At 42.7% G+C, this 24254-nt stretch overlaps 1 protein-coding gene and 1 pseudogene across 9 annotated transcripts in view; one reads left to right on the top strand and one right to left on the bottom strand.

Moving 5' to 3' along the window:
* Myh10 (myosin heavy chain 10) overlaps nt 1–24254 on the top strand; it is a 132800-nt gene that overhangs the window by 26817 nt on the left and 81729 nt on the right. For all 9 annotated transcript variants that reach the window (XM_087574589.1, XM_087574593.1, XM_087574595.1 and 6 more), the window contains 2 exon segments: nt 2540–2696; nt 16351–16378. In XM_087574589.1, coding sequence (XP_087430715.1) covers nt 2540–2696; nt 16351–16378 — 185 coding nt within the window.
* Nucleotides 951–1321, bottom strand: LOC134480812 (large ribosomal subunit protein eL30-like; annotated as a pseudogene).

Here is a 24254-nt window from a genome sequence, read left to right on the forward strand (position 1 = left end):
TCTGTGTCTAGGCAAACAAAGCCAGGGGTCTGAGGTAGCAAGGGAGTAAGCCATGGATCCTTCTAGTCTCAGGCGACCTCATCAGGTCAGATGTGAGGTATTAGCCAAGTGGTCAAATCAATGGCCTCCAGCCAGGGGCCATCTCACCTGCACCCCACTTCTAAGCCTGCAGTAGAGGAGCCTCAAGGAAAGCCATCAAGAGCGGTGACAGAGATGGTCTGGTCACTTGAATTGTTTTGGCAAGCTTGCCTCATTTTAGAATTAGTAACTGCAGCATTCAAAGCAGAGTGGTCCCTAGAGGGCTTTCTGCAGCCATTGCCAAGGCTTCAGCCCTTATGAACACAGCTGTTCATTACAGTCCCTCAGCTGTCCCAGGGGAGCAGGCCACACAGCTCCAGCCGACACTCCCCAGCCATCTCCCATCTTTTTTAAGAGATTTATGTGTTTTTATTTTATGTGTATGAGTGTTTTGGCTGTGTGTTTTATATGTGTGCACCGTGTGCTTGCTCTGGAGGCCAGAAGAGGGTGTTAGATCCCCTGGAACTGGACTTGCAGATGATTGTGAGCTGCCATGTGGGTGCTGAGAACTGGAGGGGTCTCTCTCTTCAAGAGCAGCAGTGCTCTTAACCATCTCTCTGGCTCTTCTGTAGTGTCTTTTCGCTGGTTATTTGTGTTAACCAACTAAAAGGTCTGCCTCAGTGCAGCCAAAAAGAATGTCCTTTCCAAATGCCACAGTCCCCCGTGGCCTGGCACATCTGGAGCAGGGAGCACATCTGGAGCAGGCTTCCCTATTTTTGTGTTTTTCAATAGCAAGTTTTATAGAATATTTTCAGAAGTCAGTCTGAAAAGATGAAAAAAAAAAACCCAGTCCTAAGTGTCTGGTACGCCATTTCTCCTTCTTTTTTGAAACATATACTTTTTTTTTTTTTTTTAAGGAGCTCTGGCAAAGTTTTATTAAAGGAAAACTTTCTTGTTTACTTCTCACCAGTCTGTTCTGGCATGCTTCTAATAATATCAGGGTCACCTGGGTCAATGATAGCCAGTGTGCATGCTCTGTAGCATTTTCCACACGCTGTGCCCAATTCAATGTTATTGCCACTGTAGTGATGGACACCAGTTTTAGCCAACATAGCATAGTATTCTATTTCAGATTTCCTCAAAGTTGGGCAGTTGTTGGCGAGGATGACCAACTTCGCTTTGCCTTGTCTGATCATCTTCAGATCTGTTTGTACCCCAGCACGGACTTTCCACCTCCCATAACAAGCTGGAGCCTAGAGTTAATCGACTCCAGAGACTTTTTCATCTTCTTTGCAGCCACCATCCTCTTGCCTTAGGTGTGGGACAACCCCCAACCAAGATCAGACGCCAAGATCTGTACTGTACTTTATTAATTCATGTGTAGAGAGTATTTTGCTTGCTTGTCTTTATGTACACACATGTGACCCGAGTGCCTGAGGAAGTCAGAGAGGGGATCAGATCCTCTGGGACTAAAGTTATAGATGGTTGTGAGTCACCATGTGGGTACTAGGAATTGAACCTAGGTCTTCTGCAAGAGCAGCCAGTGCTCTTGACCGCTGAGCCACCTCTCCAGCCCTAGTGTCATTTTTGAATGAAGACTACCATGTTGATCAGAAAGGTTCCCTGAAGCCTTGTAATCCAGTTCATAAGTTACGGAGGAACATTTGGGTTACTGTGACAGTGTTTACCGTACTCGAAGTATCATTAAAGTGATAATCCCATATAAAGTTATCAATGGTTATTTTTATTTATTAATTAATTTATTTTATATATATGAGTACACTGCTATCTTTAGGCATACCCAGAAGAAGGTATCGAACTCAGGACCTCTGGAAGAGCAGTTAGTGCTCTTAACCACTGAGCCATCTCTCCAGCCCAACAGTTATTTTTATTAAAAAAAAAATTAATACCAAAACAGCTGCAGAGTAAAAACTTAATTTTTTCTGTAAATCCCTTTAATATCTTAGCAAAAGAGTTGGATCCCCATGTCCGCTATTGTATTCTATTTGTTGTGAAGTTACTTGAAGGAAATTCTGCTTTATGCAGATGTTTGAGAAAGAGGAGAATTTGGGGGCTCAGTGGTTTAGAGCATTTGTTGCTCTTCTGGTCTGATCCCAGCATCCATTTGATTGTTCACAGCCATCCGAGGATTCGATGCCCTCTTCTGACCTTCGTGGGCACCAGGCACACACATGGCACATATACAAACATGCAAGCGAAATATTTATACACAAAGTTAAACTACTCTACGAAGAAGTTTTTAAAGGGATATTTTAGTCACTTTTCAGATAAATTGGGAATGTTCTTCCTTGGCATTAAACCCAAACTTAGCAAATGGTATTTTCTTAAAGATGAACTGTAACTTGGGGTCTAAGCTACATTAGCAGCCTTTCTTAACTTTCTGTTCACGAGAGAATGAATGGGAAGAGCAGAGGCCCATGTGTCTTATGGTTGGATCTGAATGATAAATACAGATTCTGTTTGTTTTGACTTTCCTATTTCCTATTCATTTTTATTCTAGACTTACTCTGGACTCTTCTGTGTGGTGATAAATCCCTACAAGAACCTTCCGATTTACTCTGAGAATATTATTGAGATGTACAGAGGGAAGAAGCGCCATGAGATGCCGCCACACATCTACGCCATATCAGAGTCTGCCTACAGATGCATGCTTCAAGGTAAACAAATGCGAGAATAAGGAATGCGTGGACTTTGTTAGACACTGTTTCTTAATGTCTTAATCTGACCTGCAAAATATTTCAATCTTCCTTTTAAAATTTAAAAAATGGGCCAGGCATGATGGTACTTAAAAGGAAGAGAGAGTTGGCCAGCGTGGTCCACATAGCTAGTTCCCTGCTAGAGTGACACAGTGAAATCTTGTCTTAATCACTCAGTCAATAAATAAGGTGTTTATTGTCGAAAAGTTATTAACTTTTAAGATTAAAATGGATGATGAGGCCATTTTTATAGGAACTGACATACAGTTGCTGCCCCATAGCAATGCTTCATGTACCTTTTAGTATTTAGAAGCATCAGGTTTTTAATACATGTTCAATCTCTGCCATAAACCAGCACAAGTAACACTCCATGGTATTAGGCTCTAAAACCAATAGGAAAGGGCTGGGTGGGGACGGGGTAGAGCAGGAGAGCATTTGCTGAGCGTGTGTGAAGCCCAGGGTTCAGCCCATATCCAGTGCTGCAAAGTAATGTGAAGTGAGATCAGCAAGAGTGAAGGAAAGGTGGGCACATCGTTGAGGGAGGGAGAATTAAAAGATCTTACTTGTAGTTTAAATGCATATAAAGATGAGAAAAGTTTTAAAATGTGTTGATTGGTTGACATTAAAAGCTTTTGCGTTTGGATCAAAATTAATTATAGATTTGTTGAGACCTTCATTTGAACCCTGACTTTGGACAACGATTTATGGAAGGACCTTTTTGATATAGAGTGTCTTGTGAGACAAGAATGCAAAGAGTCCCCTTTTAACAGTCTGGGATTCCTTGTTCCAGCTTCCTGTTGTCTCCCTATGCCTGGATCACTCTAGCAAGGGAAGGGTCCCAGGAGGCTGGTCAGGCTCTCCTATACATGATTCTGATTTCTTTTAAAAGGAGAAAATATTGCAGTCTTCTGAGCATTATGTGCATGCCAGGAAAGAATGTAGAACCTGTTGTTATTTAATATAGCGAGATCAGTTTAAAATAATATGAATATATTTGCTCTACAGTGAACAGTTTGATCAGACAGGTGAGACTCATACCATCCCCCAGCCCCTTGAGTGACCCTTGGTAGGTCGCACTGGAGCTGCTGACAGATGTATGCAGGTGCCTGGGCTGCTCAGGGTGTGTACCAGAGGGGTGTGTCCTAACTAGCATCACCGTCCATTCCTGTGAGGATGTAGGGTGTGTGCCTATAAAGTGGGTGGGTGACATGAGTCTGGTAGGATAGTTAAGTACTTCTGAGGGAAACACTCAGAAATTTTAAATCCTTTGCCAGGTAGAATGGAGAGTTGACTTTACTGTAACAGCTTACAAAAATAGATGTAAGGCCTGTGAATGGTTCCTAAGTTCTTCACAAATACGGAAGCAGAAGACACGAGGAATTTGTGGTCTGTGAACATGTGATATTGTTATTATTACTAATGCTAGAAAGGACAATTCCTTGAAAATCGCTACTAGCCAGAATAATGCATATCATAATTATAATATTTATTTGTATTTATCTCTATTATACTGAGGCACAAAAAAATCAAATAACTTGACCAAGAGCATGCAGGTTGATAAAAGTGTGAAACAGAATTAAGACCTGACATTTTTGTGTTTTGGTATTGAGATAGGGTTTCCTTGTAGCCCAGCTCACAGTCTTCTGTTCCATCTCTGGATGCTAGATCACGGGCTTGAGCTTCCACACGTGGCTGCTACTTGAAACGTTCTTCTTACCCACACTAAATGGAAATCATTGATCATATAAAGGCTTTAAAATTTGATACAGAAAACTACCTTTGCCTTCCATTCTGTGAGAAAGGGACTGCTTGCCCCTGCTTATATACTGCAGGGCATAGGAGAGAGGAGCAGGAGCGCTCACACCAGTCTATCTAGGTTAGGCCCATAGTTACCATGTGGACAGCAGCTGAGTGACAGAGAGCCTGAGAGGGGACCATAGGGTCCCTCTCAACTTTGATGTTAAAGTCACTCCCCATTTAATCTGTCTAGATCTTTTGAAATTCTGGGCTTTCTCCATCAGTTAAATATCATCCCAGTTTTATGTCTTGTGTGATTATTTTGGGCACACGTCATGCATCTTCAGACTTACTGATAGAAATGGTAAAAGGTTTTGTTTTTAAGAAATGTAAGTGCCAGACAAAAGGATTAGTTAGTGGTCTAGAGTGATGACTACTCTTCCCAAGAACCCAAGTTCAATTCCCAGCACCCACATGGTGGCTGTCAGTTCTGGAGAGTCTGATGCCCTCTTCTGGCCTCCATGGGCACTACATGCACATGGTGCCCCAGATACACACAGGCAAAGCATTTATCTATAGACATAAAATATAGATAAATAAATCTTTAAAAAAAAAACTTGTTTTTCCTTAGGTTTGGAGTCTAAGGGATGCCCTGTTAGTAAAATGCAGAGTGCACTTGGCACATACTAGTTGCTTAATAAATATTTGTTGAATGAATGGGCAGAAGCAGAGCTCTTGGTTGTGAACTCAGTGCAAAAAAGTCACATGTTTAGTAGAAGTTTGGGACAGCAGTATTGACATAACCAGCAGTATTGTCATAGTGCGTTTAGTAGAAGTTTGGGACAGCAGCACTGACATAACCAGCAGTATTGTCATAGTGCGTTTAGTAGAAGTTTGGGACAGCAGCACTGACATAACCAGCAGTATTGTCATAGTGCGTGTGAAGACTGGATGTAAATAAGAAAGAAGCAGTGGAACTCATGAGCGAGAGGTGGGGACGTGGAGCCTCTTTTAGGTTCTATGATAGAAATGATAGTTTGGAGAAATATACCTGAGCTAAAGAAAAGACTTAGATCTGCCAGGCAGAGTATTGAACAGGGAGGTGTTATGCACCTCTTCTTGTATAGTTTGACAGACAGGCCAAGGTCAGAGGCTCTTCATGGAAAGGAATCATTAGATCAGACCTCATTTGTATAGTACTGAGACTCAGAAACCAAAGGCCGAAGCCCTGAGCTCCCTGTGTATACGATCCTCTGAGGTCAGCAAGCCTGCCTTCTCTATAGGCTCTCTGTCAGATGCCGTCCACTCCAGCCGGCACTGCTGTAGAGTTCCTTATCGAGCTGCACAGAACAGCAACCTCAGAGGCCTTCTTTTTGGCACACCATAACTACTTACGTATATGCTGCTTTCCTAGAGAGTCTTAGAATGAAACCCAAATGTCTTGTTCTGCTATGCATCTTAGTTGTACTTGAATCTGGGTTGGCCCTCCTCTCTCCTTCCTTCCCTGGCAGACTAATGGAGCCCAGGGTGTCTGCACACTCAATGTAGCAAGGGATAGCTTTGAACTCCTGACCTTCCTGCTTCCCTTTTCATTTTGCTTCAGGTAACTCCCACTCTCTGATGTGTGAGCTTACCCAGATGTTGTGCTCAGAGTGCCTTGATTTTCCTTTCAGGATTTAATTGGTTCCTGGCTTTCTCCTTGAATATGTCATTTGAACCCACTCTTTGAAGACTATACTAACAATTGAAACCCTGCATTCTAGAAGATGGAAATTGTGTCCTTAACTTGTCTTGTATCTCTATTAAACCTTTTCTTCTGAACCCCTGGAAAAGCTGTGTGCTTCCCCCTTCCCTCAAAGCTCTCTTCTTGGTCTCCCTTATTCTTCAAGCTTTGTTGTGACCCTATGATAGGAACCACAGAGGTTTTCATGACCCCCCCTCCCTAGTGAAAAAGCTTCATCTTACCTGTGCTTCCTGAAGTGGCCTTGCATACTTTTTCATCTTATTGAATCACCAGGATTTTCAATGATATTTCACAAATTCTATTACAGTGCCCTTCCAGGAAGACTAAAGTCTATGCTTGCTTCCTGTGGATCCCTGTGTAGCTGTCCCTCAGCATGGGTTCACGCTCTCTCCTTCCAGTGGTCTCTATACCCTTCTCTGTTAGACCTGTTTGTCAGAATTCTCCTGCTGGATAGTTGGGCTGTCTGTGCCTCTTGGCATTCTCCCTTGGGGTGCTGGTTCTTAGGAGTCATGTTCATCCGAGATGACCATGCTAGAAATTCATGACTGAAATGACTCTGCCCTTACTACAGCGTGCCAACTCTACCTAGAGAGAGATGATTGACATTCTCTGTCATGAGTGAATGGGATCCTGTGTGCTTCAGACCTCTGGTTCCTTACGTGTCCTTCAGGTTCCTGTGTATCAATTGATTTCTCATTTCTGAGAAACTAGAAGTCACCAGAGAACTGGTCTAGAATCCCCACTAGATTTACAAGCCATCTCCTGTTGCATCTGTTGCGATCCAAGGCTAGTCCTGCCATCCCTTCATCTCTCTCCAAGAATCTCACAGTGCCATTGTCTCTTGAGTCACTCTCTGCTGCCTTGCTTTTGACAGCTTCCCAACAGCTCCTCATTTCCCTTTGCTTAAACAAAAGTATTTAGACTGGAGAGATGGCTCAGTGGTTAAGAACACTGACTCTTCTTCCAGAGGTCCTGAGTTCAATTCCCAGCAAACACACGGTAGCTCATAGCCATCTGTAATGGGATCTGATGCCCTCTTCTGGTGTGTCTGAAGACAGTGACAGTGTACTCACATACATAAAATAAATAAATCATTTAAAAAAACCCTAAAAAATAGTATCACATTTTTCTTCTAATTTTCACTGTCAGATTTTGAAACATTGCCAGTGGTTAGGCAGGCAGGTGACCACAGTCCATGGTAGAAACTTGAAAATGCTCTGTTTTCTCAAGGACCCTAAGAATAGGCTCTGTTTGAGAGCAAGAAGGAACGATTGCATGGAGAGATGGTTTGCCATAGGTCCAGAGACAGAGAAAGAACGTGCCATAGCTGCAGAGAGAGAAGGGGACACCTCTGTTTACACTGTTACCATCGCTCCATATATTTAAAGTGAAACCTTTGGGGGATACAGAGAGGATGGCAGCCACGCATGGTTATATAGAGAAACATCATATGCTTCTCAGAATTGTCATTAAGATGGGATTAACAGTTTAGCAAGTGGAAATAAAAAAATAAGCGTATAAAGCAGCTGCCTGTCAAGCAAGAAGCACAGTTTGGAACTTGGAGCAAATTCTGAGGCAGGCCACCAATAAAAGCCTCAGCTCCTAAAAGAAGAAATGGCCGGCCATATTCTCTGACCATAGTGTAATGAGATAGAGTATTACTGCTAAAGATTTTTCCAGTGGCTTGGCTGTGGTGGGAATGTGTATAATCACTTCCTGTTATTTCATTGTTAATCGTTTATCTGTATGGGCTTTGGTGACAGAAGGTGACATCAGGAAGTATATTGTAGATTCTTTTTTTTTTTTTTTAAAGATTTATTTATTTATTATATATAAGTACACTGTAGCTGTCTTCAGATACACCAGAAGAGGGCATCAGAACTCTTTACAGATGGTTGTGAGCCACCATGTGGTTGCTGGGAATTGAACTCGTGACCTCTGGAAGAGCAGTCGGGTGCTCTTAACTGCTGAGCCATCTCTCCAGCCCATATTGTAGGTTCTTGTTCACAGCAAAATATCATTCATATATATATATAAATGGGAGTGATGGACTAGAGAGGTGACTGCTCTTCTAGAGGATATGGGTTCAATTCCCAACACCCTCATGGCAGCTCACAAACTGTAACTATAACTGCAGTCCCAGGAGATGACACACATACACATACATAAACACACGTACACATGCACAGACAAAACACCAAGGCATGTAAAAGAAAAATAAAATAATTTTTTGATGGAAGAGTTGGGGCCAAAGTCACTTTTAGAAGCACTTAGTTCTAATTTCATTAGTCAATAAAAATTTATAACAGGCATTTTACCTCGCAAGGGAGACAAAAGATACTTTATGACCATCTGTGGGCCTGTGTACTATCAAGTGAGCTGCTCTGTGTTTCATTCACAATAAAAAGCTTTCTTCAAAAGCATAGCAGTAAAGTGAACCTAAACCAAATGGAAACGCATAAAAAGCCTCCTGCGTTGGAACCCAGTGCATCCTGTTGTTGAACTCATAAGTAAAACTGCAGCTGACTGAATGCACCTAAAATATAGGTTCAGCAAGGGTGCCCAGGAGACCAGGAATGATAAGGCTACGGCACATTATCGCTGACCCATAATAAGCTGAGCCAGAGGAGTGGGGTGTGGGGGGTATTGAAGGGGCCAGGAAGTGAAAAGCTCCGTTGTCATGTCTAAATCACAAGGCCTCAACAGGGTTAGTCCATTACCTTTAAGGCCTAGCTGATTTCTGTTGTCTGAGTGAATTTAGACCACTCCTTGGTACAGAATAATCTCTGCAGACGCTAGGAATTCCATCTGCTTCTCTCAGTTGGTGTATTTTAAGTGGTCTGTAGTACAGCTGATTTCAGCTTATTCCTGACCAGCTCACACATACACGAGACTCAGACTATGATTATTTTATTTAGCTTTGATAATTCTTGAGGGGTCACCCCAATCTACTTTTTAACTACTGGCCTGGCTACTCTCCAGCTATGGGAGGAAAAGCATCCTGGGAGAGAAGTGGGGAGGAGCAGAGCCTGAAAAGAGGGGAGGACGCATGGATCATGACACCTGAGCACAGGTAACAGCCAGGTGGCAGAATGTAGGTTAAAAGAAATGGGTATCTTTAGTTATGATCTAATTAGAGTAGAGCCTAACTATGTGACCAAGGTATTTGTAAACATTATTTCTGGGAATATGGGACTGGGAGGCAGAACCTGGACCTAACTTCAACAATAGACTTCATATTGGCTGTGAATGGAGGATAGCCCCAGGTGCTTCCTAACAAACCCTAGAAACCACCAAGGATGCTCTTGTGTGACAGATGTCATGCTGAAGAGTTCTACTAAGTGCTCCTCCCGTGAGAGTCATGAGCACCTTAAGAAAGAGTTGCTATACTTCAGAAATGACACTTGAAACTTTTTAAACAAACCGAGAAACTGAATGCAAATTTCCTATATCAAGGTACTTAAAGACAAGATGTTTAATAAGTCTGAAAATGGGCTGGAGAGATGGCTCGGTGGTTAAGAGCCCCAACTGCTCTTCCATAGGTCCTTAGTTCAATTCCCAGCAACCACATGGTGGCTCGCAACCATCTGTAAAGAGATCTGATGCCCTCTTCTGGTGTGTCTGAGGACAGCTACAGTGTACTTATATATAATAAATGAATAAATCTTAAAAAAAAAAATAAGTCTGAAAACGTGTGACACCAAGTACATCAGCCATAATTGTACTTTTAGTACCTTACATATAGGTAAGAGAAAGCCTAACAGCAAACGTATGCCATTTACAAGAAGGACACCCCAAAATGGGCAAATAATAAACGTTTGAGAATGAGTAGAACCTTAAGCTATATATAGCACACGAAAAGGAAACACTCATTACAAGTACCGTTTCAAGCAAGAATAAGGGAAAAGGGGGCAGGAGAGATAGCTCAGTGGTTAAGAGCGCTGGCAGCTCTTCTAGAGGACCTGAGCTGAATTCCCAGCAACCACATGGTAGCTTACAACTTTCTAAAATGGATCTGATGCCCTCTTCTGGTGTGCAGGTATACATGCAGACAACATACACATATTTCCTTACTGCTCAATTTGGAAAACATTGTTATTTGTAGATAATACATCCTTTATTAGAGAAATGATTTGCAGGTTGTTCTGATCTGATCTACTTTGAATTATTGGTTTATGTTTTTCTTTTTCTTTTTGGCATATGCTTCTTGGTTTAGCACTGATTGAGACTATTTCTCCACTGGCCTTTGGTCTTTTCGAAAGTTGCTAAAGGTCTCACTTAGACTTCCTTTGATCTAAATGTCTGACTTATCATCATTTTGGCTTGCCTAATGGTAGCCATGCAATAGACTTTGATATCAGATAGCATCTGGTTTCATCTCCCATTATTGTTCTTTAAAAAGGCCAGCACTGACCCTGTAGGTCAGCGATGCAGAGCTGACAGTACTGAGTCCTCTGGTCCATGAGCATAATTGTCTGTCCATGACACAGATGTCCTCTGATCTCTCGTCCGTGCTGAGTGTTTTGTATTTACGTGGTGTTCATGATTCATGGGACTAACACGTAAGCAACAGCAAATACCTTAGTAAAGTGAAACATTGGGTGGCTTTTGTATTTTTAAATGGGCTTCTTTATTAATATATGGAAATAGGGTTTCAAGTTAATATACACGGACAGTTGGAATTTTGGTGTATATGTGTGTATATATGATTATGAACACACCTGTGGAAGTCCGAGGCCAGTCTGTGTGAGCTGACTCTGCCGTCCACCTTGTTTGGGTTTCAGGCACTGGACCGGAGTCCTCAGGCTTGCAGGCAGGCAGCTTTGCCCTCTGAGCCTCCACATTAGCCCTACACTGACTTTTTAAAAAAATCTTTTAAAGCTGGTTTACTCTGGGTAGGTATTTAATTTGTTTTTGAAGATTCCTTGAGCTTTTGTACTAGATCATCTTCTCTCCTCAAATAGAAACACTATTCTTGGGGCTGGGGATTTAGCTCAGTGGTAGAGCGCTTACCTAGGAAGCGCAAGGCCCTGGGTTCGATCCCCAGCTCCGAAAAAAAAGAACCCAAAAAAAAAAAAAAAAAAGAAACACTATTTTTTTTTTTTTTTTAAGGCTTAAACTTAAGTTTAATCACTTTTCTTTTTCAAGGAAACATACTAACTCAGTGGATCCAACTTCTCGTCTTTAATACCTAGATAAAGCAGGACAAAAATTCTGCTTGTTTATTGAGTAAGAAACACATAGTAAATTGGAACAATAAAACTAGGCAAAATTAAGATACTTCTTTCTGAAGGCTGCTGAATGCCTGAAGAAAATTGTTCTAGGCCAGATGAGATCTCAAGCTTAGCTTCTTTAACGCAACATTAAAGAATTTGATTAAAGGAGGCATCCAAGTCCCAATTTAGGTGAGAGTCAAGAGTGGCCTCAACACTGCTCTGCTCTTAGCTTAGGCCGCATCATCTAATCCCACCCACAGCAAATCTTCAGCTCAGTCCTTCCCAAATAGACTCAAAAAGGAAGCCTCTCTGGACTTTTTACGTTAATAACTAAGCTGCTGGGATCAGGATGACGCCAGTTTAGTTTATTTTTTCAAATGTTCCTCAGACACTAGAAGTTTTTCTTTGTTTCTTTAAAAAGACAAAGTCTTATTTAGCCCTGGTCATCCTGGAGCTCTGTAGACCAGGCCAGTTTTGAAGTAAGAGATCCGTCTGCCTTTGCTTCCCAAATGTTGGGATCAAAGGCCTGTACTACTACACCCAGCTCTAGAATCTATTCTTAAATTTAAGAATCATTTAAATACAACACTGAAATATAAAACAAATACTATTATTTGAAAACCATGTTCAGACTAGAGCAGTCTTTCAGAAATTCAATAGTTAGAAACTCAAAACCCAAGTACCTGCCCACCACTTGCACAAAGCAGGCAGGTTAGAAACACTATTCTTTCTGTGCCTTTTTAACTTTTATTCCTTTTTGCTTTTCCATGTTAAAATGAGAATGGCTATTCCTCCTTGCCTCCTTCTTCACCATCTTACTTGGACAACATTCACAAAGATGATAGGGGTGGCAGGTGTTACATGAACCGGAATTCCTCTGTATTCTACTTTGCTAGCTAGGCTGTCGTCGTCGTCGTCCTCCTCCTCCTCCTCCTCCTCCTCCTCCTCCTCTTCTTCCTCCTCTTCTTCCTCCTCTTCCTCCTCCTCCTATTCCTCTTCCTCCTCCTCTTCCTCCTCCCCCCCCTCCTCCTCCTCCTTCTTTTCTCTTTTACATCACGAATGGATTTTTTTTCAAATGCTTTTTCTACATCTATTCAGTGATGAAGTGGTTTTTCTTAATTTTTTAATCAAGTGAATTAGATTAAAGATAAGTACTACTTGCCTGTTATATGACTTGTTGTATAGATCACTGGGTACTGTTTGCTCTCACTATGTTAAGAATTTGTGTGACTTTATTTATGAGATACATGTTTTCTGTTACACTTTTTTCTTCCAGGTTTAGCATCTGGCTAAAGTAAGCCTTGTCTCTTAGAAAAGATTGGGAACTGTTTCTCCCTCTTCATTTCCTGAAGACTGTAGAAAGTTGGTATTATACCAATCTTAAATGTTTCCTAAAATTTACTTTTTCTTAGGAAGGATTTTAATTTCACCCTCACTTTTTTGATAGAGTAGCGCTCTTTAGGATATGTTTTTTGTTTTGAGTAAGACACACACACACACACACACACACACACACACACACACACACACACACCTCTGTTTTCCATGTGATACTTTCTGTTCTTTATTGTTTCCTCTCTTGGGATTTCATTGGCTCTTTCCTGGGCTTTTATGATGGGACCGAGATTGTTGATTTGAACATTCCCACTGCTGAGCGTGTGGTTTATGTCAACTATACTAAGTGTCTCCTCCTGTGGTTTTTGGAAGGCGCTCTGGAAAATACTGGGCTTGCTGCGCTAGCACATGTGTCCCTCTTTAGAAGACTAGTTAGATTTTTTTAACTGAATTTTCTTTTTTCACTGTAAATGTCACTATCTGGGTACGTTTTCAGAGTTGGAGAGTCCTTGTGCTCTGTCATGGTGCCTCTCTTGGCAGTTGAGGAGTGGAGGAGTCAGTGAAACTGAACCCTGAGGTTGGGACTTGAGGGGGGACAGTGTCATAGAGTTGGAAGGATCTTGGAGAGTCTCGGGCTCATTCCTCTTTGTACTGAGACTGAGAGAAACTCAAAAACAGTACTAGGTCAGAGAGAGTGAAACAGGTGAGTCTGGGTAGCAGAGCCTTCACGGCCATTGCTGCTGGAGAGGTGAGTCCTCATGGGGAAGGAAGAGGTCTGAGGGATCCCTTGTGGAGGTCTTCACTTCCAGACAGTGGGGTGGGATATGTACAGATCCAGGGAGAACACATTTCGGAATACATTAGGAAACCATTTAATGTGTGTGTGTGTGTGTGTGTGTGTGTGTGTGTGTGTGTGTGTGTGTGTGTGTGGTTTGGGTTTGTTTGTTTGTTTGTTTGTTTCTTTCTTTCTTTCTTTCTTTCCTTACACTCCATTCTTTTCTTTTGTACTGGCTGTTGGATTCTTGAGCTTAGAGCACTCACACATGCTTGGCAAACAGTTCCATTGAGCGACACCCCTAGCCTAGTGTTTAAAAATACCCCTTCTCAAGAAAGTCATTTTAAAACTTGGTACTATGGTGTTGTGTAGAGGTCGGTCAGAACGGGCGAGTCTGAGGCTCTGAAGGCGCATGTGTGAGACTGAGCAGGCATGGGTACACACCTTTCATCCTTACAGAGAAGCAGACGCAGACAGAGCTCTGTGAGTTCGAGGCTAAACTAGAGATCCGTTTCAAAAAAACAAAACTAAACAAAACAAAAGAGTAGATGAGACTTGGAAAACTGCTTCTGTTCTGTCTTACAAGTGGTTTTTGATTCCTTTGTCATAAATTTCCCCATTTTTCTATCACCCCGTCTTTGTTCTTCTAGACTTCTAAAATATTAGAGAGATTTTCTTTCTGAAACTGATGAATTCATAGGTGAAGAGCCAGCAGGGAACAGTGTTCACTGCAGACAGTGGTGCGAGCTTAGCCTGGAACAGAGATTTCAGTTCCACCATCTCACCAATGCCAACATGGTGTCCGATGCCACATTTCTGTCAGTGCATTAAAACCCTGCTTGCTGCCAAGGCCAGTAATGCAAGCAAAGCAGCCCTCGGGCTCTAGGGGAGCCAATTGCAGTGCTGCTTGTCTAGGCCAGTATACACTTGTCTAGGCCAGTATACACTTGTCTAGGCCAGTATATGCTTCTCTAGGCCAGTTATGCCTGCAGGAAGACGTGGCAAGGACCTCAGGGAGGGCACTGAGAAGGTTCCCTAGTGCACATAGAACTGCAGTGAGCCACAGGGCCTCACAGGTGAAGCCTGCATCCTTGTGGGACCAATGGGACAGACATTAAATCTCTAGTGTCAATGTTGCATGTGGTAGCCAGGGTGAAAGCTAACAGGACTGTTAGGTGATAGTAAGAATTAATTATTGGGCCAGGCATGCTGGTACACACCTGTAGTTCTGGTACTCATGAGGTGGCTACAAGAGAATCGCAAATTCAGGACCAACTTAGTAGTAGCTGCCTCTAGAGTTAAAATAACAACAGCAATAAACACTAAATAATGAGAATGAGATAGAGAGAGAACTGTTGACGAGTACAAGAGTGCAGGATAGGAGAAATCACTTTAAAGTTCTGTGACATAGTCAGTGACCATGGTTGGCAATTGTAGATGATAGAATAGCTAGCTGATAGACAAGATTGTGAACATTTTCCACAAGAAGCAACAATAGCTGAGTTGATAGGTATACCTGCCACCCTGGTCATATTGTGATGTCACACGTCACACATACACTGAAATGTCACATTGCCTCTCACATCTAAGAACAATTTATAAGAATTTTTTAAAAACCTCTTTTAGAAATAGTCTTGAAGCTGGGTGTAGTTGGGCAGCCTTTAATCTAGCACTTGGGAGGCAGAGGCAGGTGGAGCTCCTGAGTTTGAGGCCAGCTTGGCCTATAGATTGAGTTCCAGAACAACCAGAGTTACACAGAAACCCTGTTTTGAAACCATCTCTCCCTCCAAAAAAGTCTTGAGCCAGGTGGGCAAGTAGCACACACCTTTAATCCCAGCACTTAGGAGGCAGAGGCAGGTAGATCTTTGTAAATTCAAGGCTGTCATAGTCTACATAGAGAGTTCCAGGAGCCAGGGCCACATTGACAAATTCTATTTAAAAAAAAAAAACAAAAACAAAAACGACTTGAGTGGGGGCCAGCACAGTAGCAGAGGGTTGTGTGTGTGTGTGTGTGTGTGTGTGTGTGTTTGTGTGTGTGTGTCTCAATATAATCTAGAATATATGAACAAATGTGTTTAGTCTTTTGGGTACCTGGTGGCATCTATCAGAGGATCAGTGAGCACAGATGAGAGGCAATAAAGTAGCAGCCTGCACCAGGCCTGTGACCACAGCGCCTCTTAAAGCAGTAACAGCAGACTTGTTCAATTCTGTTAGAAACATAACAGCTGGGATGTAGTTCAGTGGGTAGTGCTTGCCTGACAACACCACATGTACATACACACACTGTGCAATAGGAATAAGAATGCTTGCGAGTAATTAGAAATCTTATCCTATTAACTTTGCAGATGTGGATTCAGGTTTTTTCTTTTTGCTTGGAAAGTCTGAATGCTTAAATCATTTAATCACGTTGAAATGTTAAAAACGGAATAATCATAAAAACATAGTCAAGTGCCATTGCACACTCCTTTGTTGTGTTTGGGATCCGTCAGTGTTACAAATACCTAAGAAAACTGGGTTAAGGTTTTGACTTGAGGCAGTGGGAAAGCCTTACACCACTGTCCTGACTAGTTGTGTGTATTCATGAAATCACCTAGAAAGCGGTGCTTCCTGTCTGGGTCCCGGTTATCCCCAGAGCATGCGGCATAGCAGTGGGAGCTGACTAACCGGATATGATTTAGGATGGTGCTCAGGTTCGAGACCTGAGAGGAGGATTACTAGTATTTTACAATCTGTTACTGCAAGTGTATTGTAAAATTGTAAATTGTAAAATTGGGCAGATGGTGACTTTTTGTTTCTTTTGTTTTCTAGATCGTGAGGACCAGTCGATTCTTTGCACGTAAGTACCGTTTATTCTGGATGTTGGGAATTGTTTTCGAGTCTTTTGGGAAGGAGAACTGCTTTTGTGTTGGGGGAGGGAGTCGTGCAGGGGCATGATTTAGACATACAGTTATGTGAAGGCTGAGAGTATTCAAGATGCTCACATCTGATGTTATTGCTTTGCTATCAGACAAAACCTCTCACATTTCATAAAGTTGAAAATTTACCTCTTTAGTTTATATGTCTAAGTAGGATGTTGGGAGAGTTCAGCACTGCTTTATTTTTATTCAATAAAAATTTATTGATCATCTCATGCCTACATATTGTGTAGCACTGGATAGAACAGTGTCCAGGGGCACAGTGGGATCCACTGTGTACAGTAGAAAGATGGCTTTGACTGCACGTGGGACTCTGGGCTGGAGGAGATCATTTAGGAGACTGTGGTGATGGAAGCCTAGAGATGGTTATGAACCTACAGAGAAGCAGTTGAGTATAAGGGGTGTTCAGTCCAAGAGCCAGGTTTACTGGGACTTGGTGGTTTTTGTGCCCAAGAAAGTAAATGGATTTATTGGTAGAATTAGGCTGTCTCCCTGCATGGTGAGAGCAGGGTAGAGTGGCAGATACCACACTTGGTTTAGGCCACATGCTGGTATCGTGTCTGTGCTCAGCCCTTAACTTGTAGAAATGTACTCGGGGAGAGGCTGGAAATACAGAATGGAGGAACTGCAGTGGGATGTTGTAGAAGCTGTGTGCTGTATTTGGACACCTCAGGATAGCCAGCACTCAGGAGACACCAGAGGAGGACACTGTGAAGAGCTGCAAAGTCCATAATGACCCAAGGGATGGTGGCATTGCCAAGGGACAAGGGGCCTTTCCTGAAACAGGGAGTGTTCAGGGTGCCTGCTGCCTCCTGAACTGAGTGAGGAGGTGAATAGAAGCCACATAAGATGGAGAATGTTAAAAGGACTTGAGTGGTGGGCTGGGGAGGGCCTAGAAGCCAGGCTGGAGCTGAGAAATAAGAGAAACTTGGGAAAAACAACTGTTTCTCAGAGCAAGAAGAATGTGAACAGAGCAATAGCTGAGTGATAGAAGCAGCAGAGGGTCTTAGCTCATCGGTGCTTTTACTGTGGCCAAGCAGAGGGAGACAGCGTTGTATTTAAGAGTAGCTGGATGGGGGCAAGGAAGGAGGGCTAGAAGGCACCTCAGCTCTCCTGTGGGGGTGTCCACAGGGCAAAGAACTGGGAACTGAGAACCCTATCCTGTGCTGCCTCTTTTGTTTTTGTTTTTCCTCTGAATAGAAAGCTTGCTGTTTAGTATGTGGTGGGAAGAGAGGTGCAGAAGAAGAAATGAGAGTCTGCTCTGTCATCTCAATGTTCTTCTAGCATCATTTAGCCTCAAGGAGTTACATAAAGAAATCTTCCTTGAAGCCTCATTCTTAACAGCATGGTCAGTCCTGTGAGAGGACTTAGCAGTTTCTTGCCACCTCATACCGCACACCTGACTACCTCAGTTTGATCCCAGGGACTCATGTAAAGGTAGAAAGGTGGAGGAAGAGAACCAACTACCCAAACTGTCCTGGTCCTCCACATATGTACATATGTCCCATGGCACACCCCTCTACACACACACACACACACACACACACACACACACACAACTTATTCAAATGATAAGTAAGATAAAAGTAATAATTAAAACAAAAAATTGTGGAGTTGGGGATTTAGCTTAGTGGTAGAGCGCTTGCCTAGCAAGCGCAAGGCCCTGGTTTGGTCCCCAGCTCCGAAAAATAGAAAAGAAAAAAAAAATCGTATGGTCCTGCAAGTTTCCCAGCAACTGTATTAGACTCACTTGGCTGTCCTGGTATATATATATATATATATGGAGAAAACAGGCTTGGCCATCTCATGTGAGGCTCACTCCTGCCTCTGCAGCCAGCTATGGGTGCTGGCAACTGTTAAACAGGGCGCCATGGCTTTTTAAGCATCTTCTCATGCTGGCTTTTATGGGACAGCTGTATTCTGAAAGCAGCATGAAGGTGCATGCTCCTATTCCTACTGGGTCCCTCCCCCAAGGCAGACACAACCTTGGCCAGAGTGCACCTGGGACCCACTACACATAATGAAGTATGAAGCAGTGAGCCGACTATAGTCCACCCACCTGGGCTGCTGTTATAAAACCAAGTCAATAGAAGGTGACAGACTCAGTTCCTGCATACACGTGTTGTTTGGAATTGGATGACTTTCAGCAAGGGCCTTGTGATCGTAGGCCGCACTCACCCTCTGAGATACCCCAGCCCTCTTTTTATATTGAGACAAGTTCTCACTAAGTTTCCCAGGCCGAACTTGAACTTCCTGTGTAGTTCAGGCTGGCCTTGAACCTGCAGTCTTCCTGCCTCAGCCTCCCAAGTCATTGAGATTCCGTACTGTGTCACAAGGCTCTGAAAACAATAGGCCCCTTACAAAGGAATGGCTGTTGTCAGCAGATTGAAGGTGGGTGACGGCCCATTTTGTGGGGTTTGTCATCCATCAAAGGCTTGTGTTCGATAGTCTCTTGCTAGGTGAGTTGTCTCTGCTTGACTCAAGGAGCAGCCATTATGAACAACATTTGTTTTTTGGTTTTTGTTTTTTTTCCCATTCTTTTTTCATTTAAAAATTATCAAAATTTCATTATAAAGAACTTGAAATCTTTTCACATAGCAAAATTAACCAAACCCGAAGTCTTTACATTTCGATGGAGTCTGCACATCTCAATAGAGTCTGTACAGTTAGCAGAGCCGTTCTGAAGCTGTGGACCCCACAGTGGATTTATTCTCTTTATCAGATATGTTCTTATGCACTTACCCATCACCAAAATACCAAAAATCCATGGCAGAGTTAACTAGAAAAGCAATTAACTTGTCCTCTTTTATGATTCAATGATGAGGAAGGACTCGTTCTATTTTAAATTGTTATCTAACCCCAGTGTCTTATCATAAATGTTCTCTGACCTAAAACAGTGTTGGAGAACTACACTGTGAACAGCATACGCACACTACCCAGGCACAACTCTAAGACTGTCCTCTGGTTGATTTATCGTATCTGACTGTTTGTCCTTCCATCCACCCATCAGCCCATCTTTATGTTTATGTTGGAAGGAGATTGGTCTGGGGCTTGCTTATGCCTGATAAATCGGAGAAAAGAAAAGGTTTGTCTACACATAAGATGACGGTCAATGATGATTGTTTGGTGTATGTGTGAGTGCGCATATGTAATAGAATACGCGTGGAGTTCAGAGGACAGACAACTAGTGCATTCTCTCTATCTTGGGTACTGAAACCCAGGCTAGTTCCTGTTGAGTCATAGTTGAGAAAATGCCTCCATAAGATTGGCCTGTAGGCACATCTGTGGGATACTGTATGTATTAATTAACTATTGATGTGGGAGGGCCCAGCTCACTGTGTCACTCCTGGGCAGGCAGTCCTGAGCTGTATAAGAAAGGAGGGTCAGCAAGCCTTGAGGAAGCCCTGTTTCTTTGTGTACCCTGCTTCAGTCCCTGCCTCCAGGTTCTTGCCTTTGCTTGGCTCCTGCCTAGACTTCCTTCTGAGATGGAGTATTGCCTACAAGTTTAAGATGAACTAAGCCAAGCTGGATTTGGTCAGTGTTTTATCTTTCACAGCAATAGAACCCTAAGACGGAGATGGCTAGCTTTATTTACTATGTACATTGGTGTTTTGCCTGCATTTATGTCTGTGTCAGAAGCCCTGGAGCTGGAGTTAACAGCTGTGAGCTGCCATGTGGGTATGGAAATTGAACCTGGGTTTTCTGAAAAAGCAGCCAGTGTTCTCAACTGCCAAGCCATCTCTCCAGCCCCCTGAAGGGTCATCCTTCAGTCTTAATGGTCCAGTGGAGGAGGTTAGGGCTTCAGTTGGGAAGCTTGGAGCATTCATTACCTCAGCTTTTCTATGCTGATAGACAGTTGGGTCCCCACTTCTGAATATAAAGGGCCAGGCTTCCTTCAGCCAGGACACCCCTGGGAGAGGCTTTTGGGCACCTGCACAGGTACAGAGGTTTAGGCAGTGTTTATTTTGGTGGTTGCAATTGTTTAGTTGTATGAAGTAATTTTCTCTCAGTAAGCTCCGATTCCCTTCAGCAAGTGCATTTTAATCCCAATGTTAACAAATCAGCACATTTCTCCCTAAATGTTTTGCTTTATAGAGAGCACTACCTAGGGTCCAGTGTTTTCATATGAAGCAGAATGCATACTATAATGGGGTCAACACATCCTAAGTATAGTTTTTGCTAAGTCATTCGTGTAAGCTAAACCTCTCTCAAGATGCAGAATAAAGTCCCATCACTCCAGAAAGGTCCTCCCCCTGTCCTAGAAATGTTCACCCTGGCCTTTTTCATCCTTGCCTTTGTTTGGTTTTAGGTGTCACAATTGTAATATTTAACAGCTTTCATGTTTATCTCATAATGTAACATTGTGACCCAAAAATATGGAAATGTGAAACATTGTATCCCAGGTTTAGCAGAAGTGTTCCTTGGTGCTTTTGAAAATCCAAGTGAAATATTCCAGGAGTATATTCACCTCTGCCTTACAGTGGTCCATAGCCAAGCTAAAGTTCTACTTCATGAAGAAGTCATTTTGTGTTTATTATTTACTAGTTATTTTATACTCAGTAGCTGTTTACACAGTATCACAAATCAAAAGTTGAAGCAATGTGGGGTTTGTTTATTTAAGTGAGCATGTATAAGGCTTCAGAGACTGTTCAGCAGTGAAGAGCTCTGGCTGCTCTTCTAGATGACCTGGGTTGGGTTCCCAGCATCCACATGGTAGCTGATTTGCTCCTCTCTTCTGGATTCCAAGGGCATGCATGCATGCATGTAGTGTACAGGTATACATGCAGGTAAAACACCCACATATATACAATGAGAACAAGTACATAATTATACTCTGTCTTTAAGCCTTAGTTTGTGGTCATTTAGTTTCCAATTTGCACTTCCTATGAAGGCTGAACCTCTTGTGCCCATGCTTCCACTGGGTGAGCTCCGAAGACTGACCTGGTGTCATGAGCCTGCAGCCCACACTTGCAGACCAGACCCACTTCTGGTCACTGTGAGGACACGCCAGCTGTTTCTGAAGAGAACCATGTCTTTGATGCTCAGAGTCCATTGCTGAACCAGAAGGAAAGTGTAACTCTGTTGACTCCCCATACATAAGGCTGATAAAGCAGTCACCCTTAATCTCATCTATAGAGAATACTGACACTTTATGACTCCTACTTTAGACAAGCTGATAACCCCAAATTTCTTTTTCCTCTTAAGTATATTTTAGTGTAGTGTATTAATTATCTCTCTTTAAGATGTGACATTTATGTTTTTTTTTTTTTTAAATTTGCGTTGTTTTGCCTGCATATATGTCTGTGTGAGGGTGCCAGATCCTTTGGAACTGGAATTAAAGACCATTGTGAGCTGCCATGTGGGTGCTGGAATTGAACTGGGGCTCTGGAAGAGTAGCCAGTGCTCCTAAATGCTGAGCCCTCTCTCCATCCCTTTGTTTTGGATTTTGTATATCAGTTATCTATCATATACAAATATTCCAAGTCCTGTAAGGGCAGCTGGTTATTTTGAAGAGCAGAGTATCTAAGTCTGAAGACAAACAAACACATAGGATTGGCTAATTACAGAGCTGGCGAGCTGAGGTGTGGCGAGCTGAGGTGTGGCGAGCTGAGGTGTGGCGAGCTGAGGTGTGGCGAGCTGAGGTGCGGCTCACTTGGTAGAGTGCTGGCTCAGCGTGCACGGTGCTCTGGTTCTGATACCAAAGACGGGCATGGCGGGGCACACCTGTGATGTGAGCGCTGTATCCAGGTAAGGCAGGTTCCAGGACTCCTCTGGCCGCATAGTGAGTTTGAAGATAGCCTAGGCCAGCTAAAGTGACCATATGGTGTGACTGAAAAGCCATTGCGTGGTCAGATGACATCTGATGATCTTCTCCCAGTCCACCATGCCTGTCACATAGTTTCTTTAAATCCTAGTTTGCTTTTCCTGCAACTCTGTTTTAGATGTCCTCAAGCTATAAAACTTTGGGAATTTTTACATTGCCCTCTTTAAATTATAGCTATGCTATCAGAGAAAAAAGGAAGCACATAAAGCCACTGATAGAAATTTAAGAAGCTCTGGATAGAAATGTGTGTCTGTTAAGTTTGATTTTTCTTGTTTTGTTTGTTTGTTTGTTTGTTTGTTTTAAGTTGTGGGGGGAAATAGTGGACCTACAAGGCACACACCTTTAAATGGAGGACTCTGGAGGTGGACCAAGGAAAAGAAGCTAACATCTTTACCCATCCCCACACATGGGGTCACTTTAAGACCCCACAAGGAGCCAGTGCTAATGTGATGGAAAGGCATCCAGTTTCAGTCATAAAGTCTCCTGTTAGTAAGCTGCCTTCTAAAGGACTGAAAGTTTATGTCTTTGGTAGTTTTTATTGGTAACTATAATTTTTTAAATATTTTATAAAATATAAGTTGTTTCTATTATAGTGGTTTAAACTTTAGAGAAGGTTGTTTATAGAAATAGGAAATTAGCTCAAAAATAAGCAGAAACTAGAAAACCCTGGGCATCTGGCAGATTATTCCTTTTAGACTCTAAAGTTTAAAACTGTAGAAGACTTGTTTGCCTATGTCACACCTGTACTTGTGGCTATGCATTATGTGTGCAGTGAATGTTGGCTGAGTACATGAATAAAAAATAGAATGCTAATTTTAAATTATTAATATTAATATATTATACATATATTTAATATAGAAAATGGGGTCCAGTAGCCAGAGTTTTAAGGCAAAAATCCATGACTCCCAGAGTCCTGACCATTAGGCTTGCATGCTCATCTCACAGTGCCAGTCAGAGTTGAGTAATGGGAAAAGTGGAGGGAGAGGTGTGGTCAGTGTGGAACAGAGGGAAGAGCCAAGGGGGTCTACTGACTTTCCCTCCCCAGTCCGTTTTCAGATGTGTGATTTAGGGTTAAATGGAGGAAGCACTGACGCATGGTGGAGCTGGTCTGGTCAGCGTGGTCTGCTTGGCACTGTCTTAGCTGTGGTTCTTCAAGGTGGCTTGCAGAAGTCTAATTGCTTGCAGGGAGTGATCTGGCTCCCTTGAAATGAGAGCTCCTGCTTAGGGGTGACCGTGTGGTAACGGCTCTTCAAGGCTCTGACAGTCCTGGAAAACGAGATGAATACAGATTTTTTTTTTTTTTTTTTTTTTTTGGAGACGGGGTATGTTTTACAGGGCCTAAGATAGAAATTTGTAAAAACTGACAGGAAAATGCCTCAGTTGCTTTTCTCTTGGCACCTTCAGCCTTGAAGAGGGATGAGGTGATGTAGGAATCACCAGTCAGTAGCTAGTCATGCCTTGCAGTTACCCTGCACAGGTAAGCAGTTGACTGGCCAAGTAACAGAGCTGGAGAAGTGAAGACAATGAGGAGCTCTGCTTTTCAGAAAGCCGGTCCAGATGCTGCTCGCTGAAGGAGGCATGTGGTGATTTTCAGTGAGGTTATTTAAAGCAGGACTTCACACAACACATGCAGAGAAGAGAAACAAGAAAAGCGTTCCTCATTGGCAGAACTGGGGTGCAGAAGGGAGTCACAGAAGGATCCCAAAGTAGCCTTTGTGTTAGTGACCTGCCTCTCCGTACTGTTTATTAGGGGTTTGTTTCCATTTTTATATTCCTTTGGGGGGCTAACAAAGGCTCTAGACCTCAGTAGAAAATGTGAAAACAGGTTAAAAACTGATGATGCCCAGCTCACTTCAGCAGGCTTCTTGCTTAGGCTTTAGGTTAACTTTGTACTCCAGTTCACACTCTCTGTGGAGGTATGGGGTGCATGGTGCCAGTCACCCTTCCTTTCCTTCCTGGACTCTCGGGTCAGC

This window comes from Rattus norvegicus, chromosome 10 (genome assembly GCF_021556685.1).
Source record: "Rattus norvegicus strain SHRSP/BbbUtx chromosome 10, alternate assembly SHRSP_T2T, whole genome shotgun sequence".
In the NCBI taxonomy this organism is placed as follows: Eukaryota; Metazoa; Chordata; class Mammalia; order Rodentia; family Muridae; genus Rattus; species Rattus norvegicus.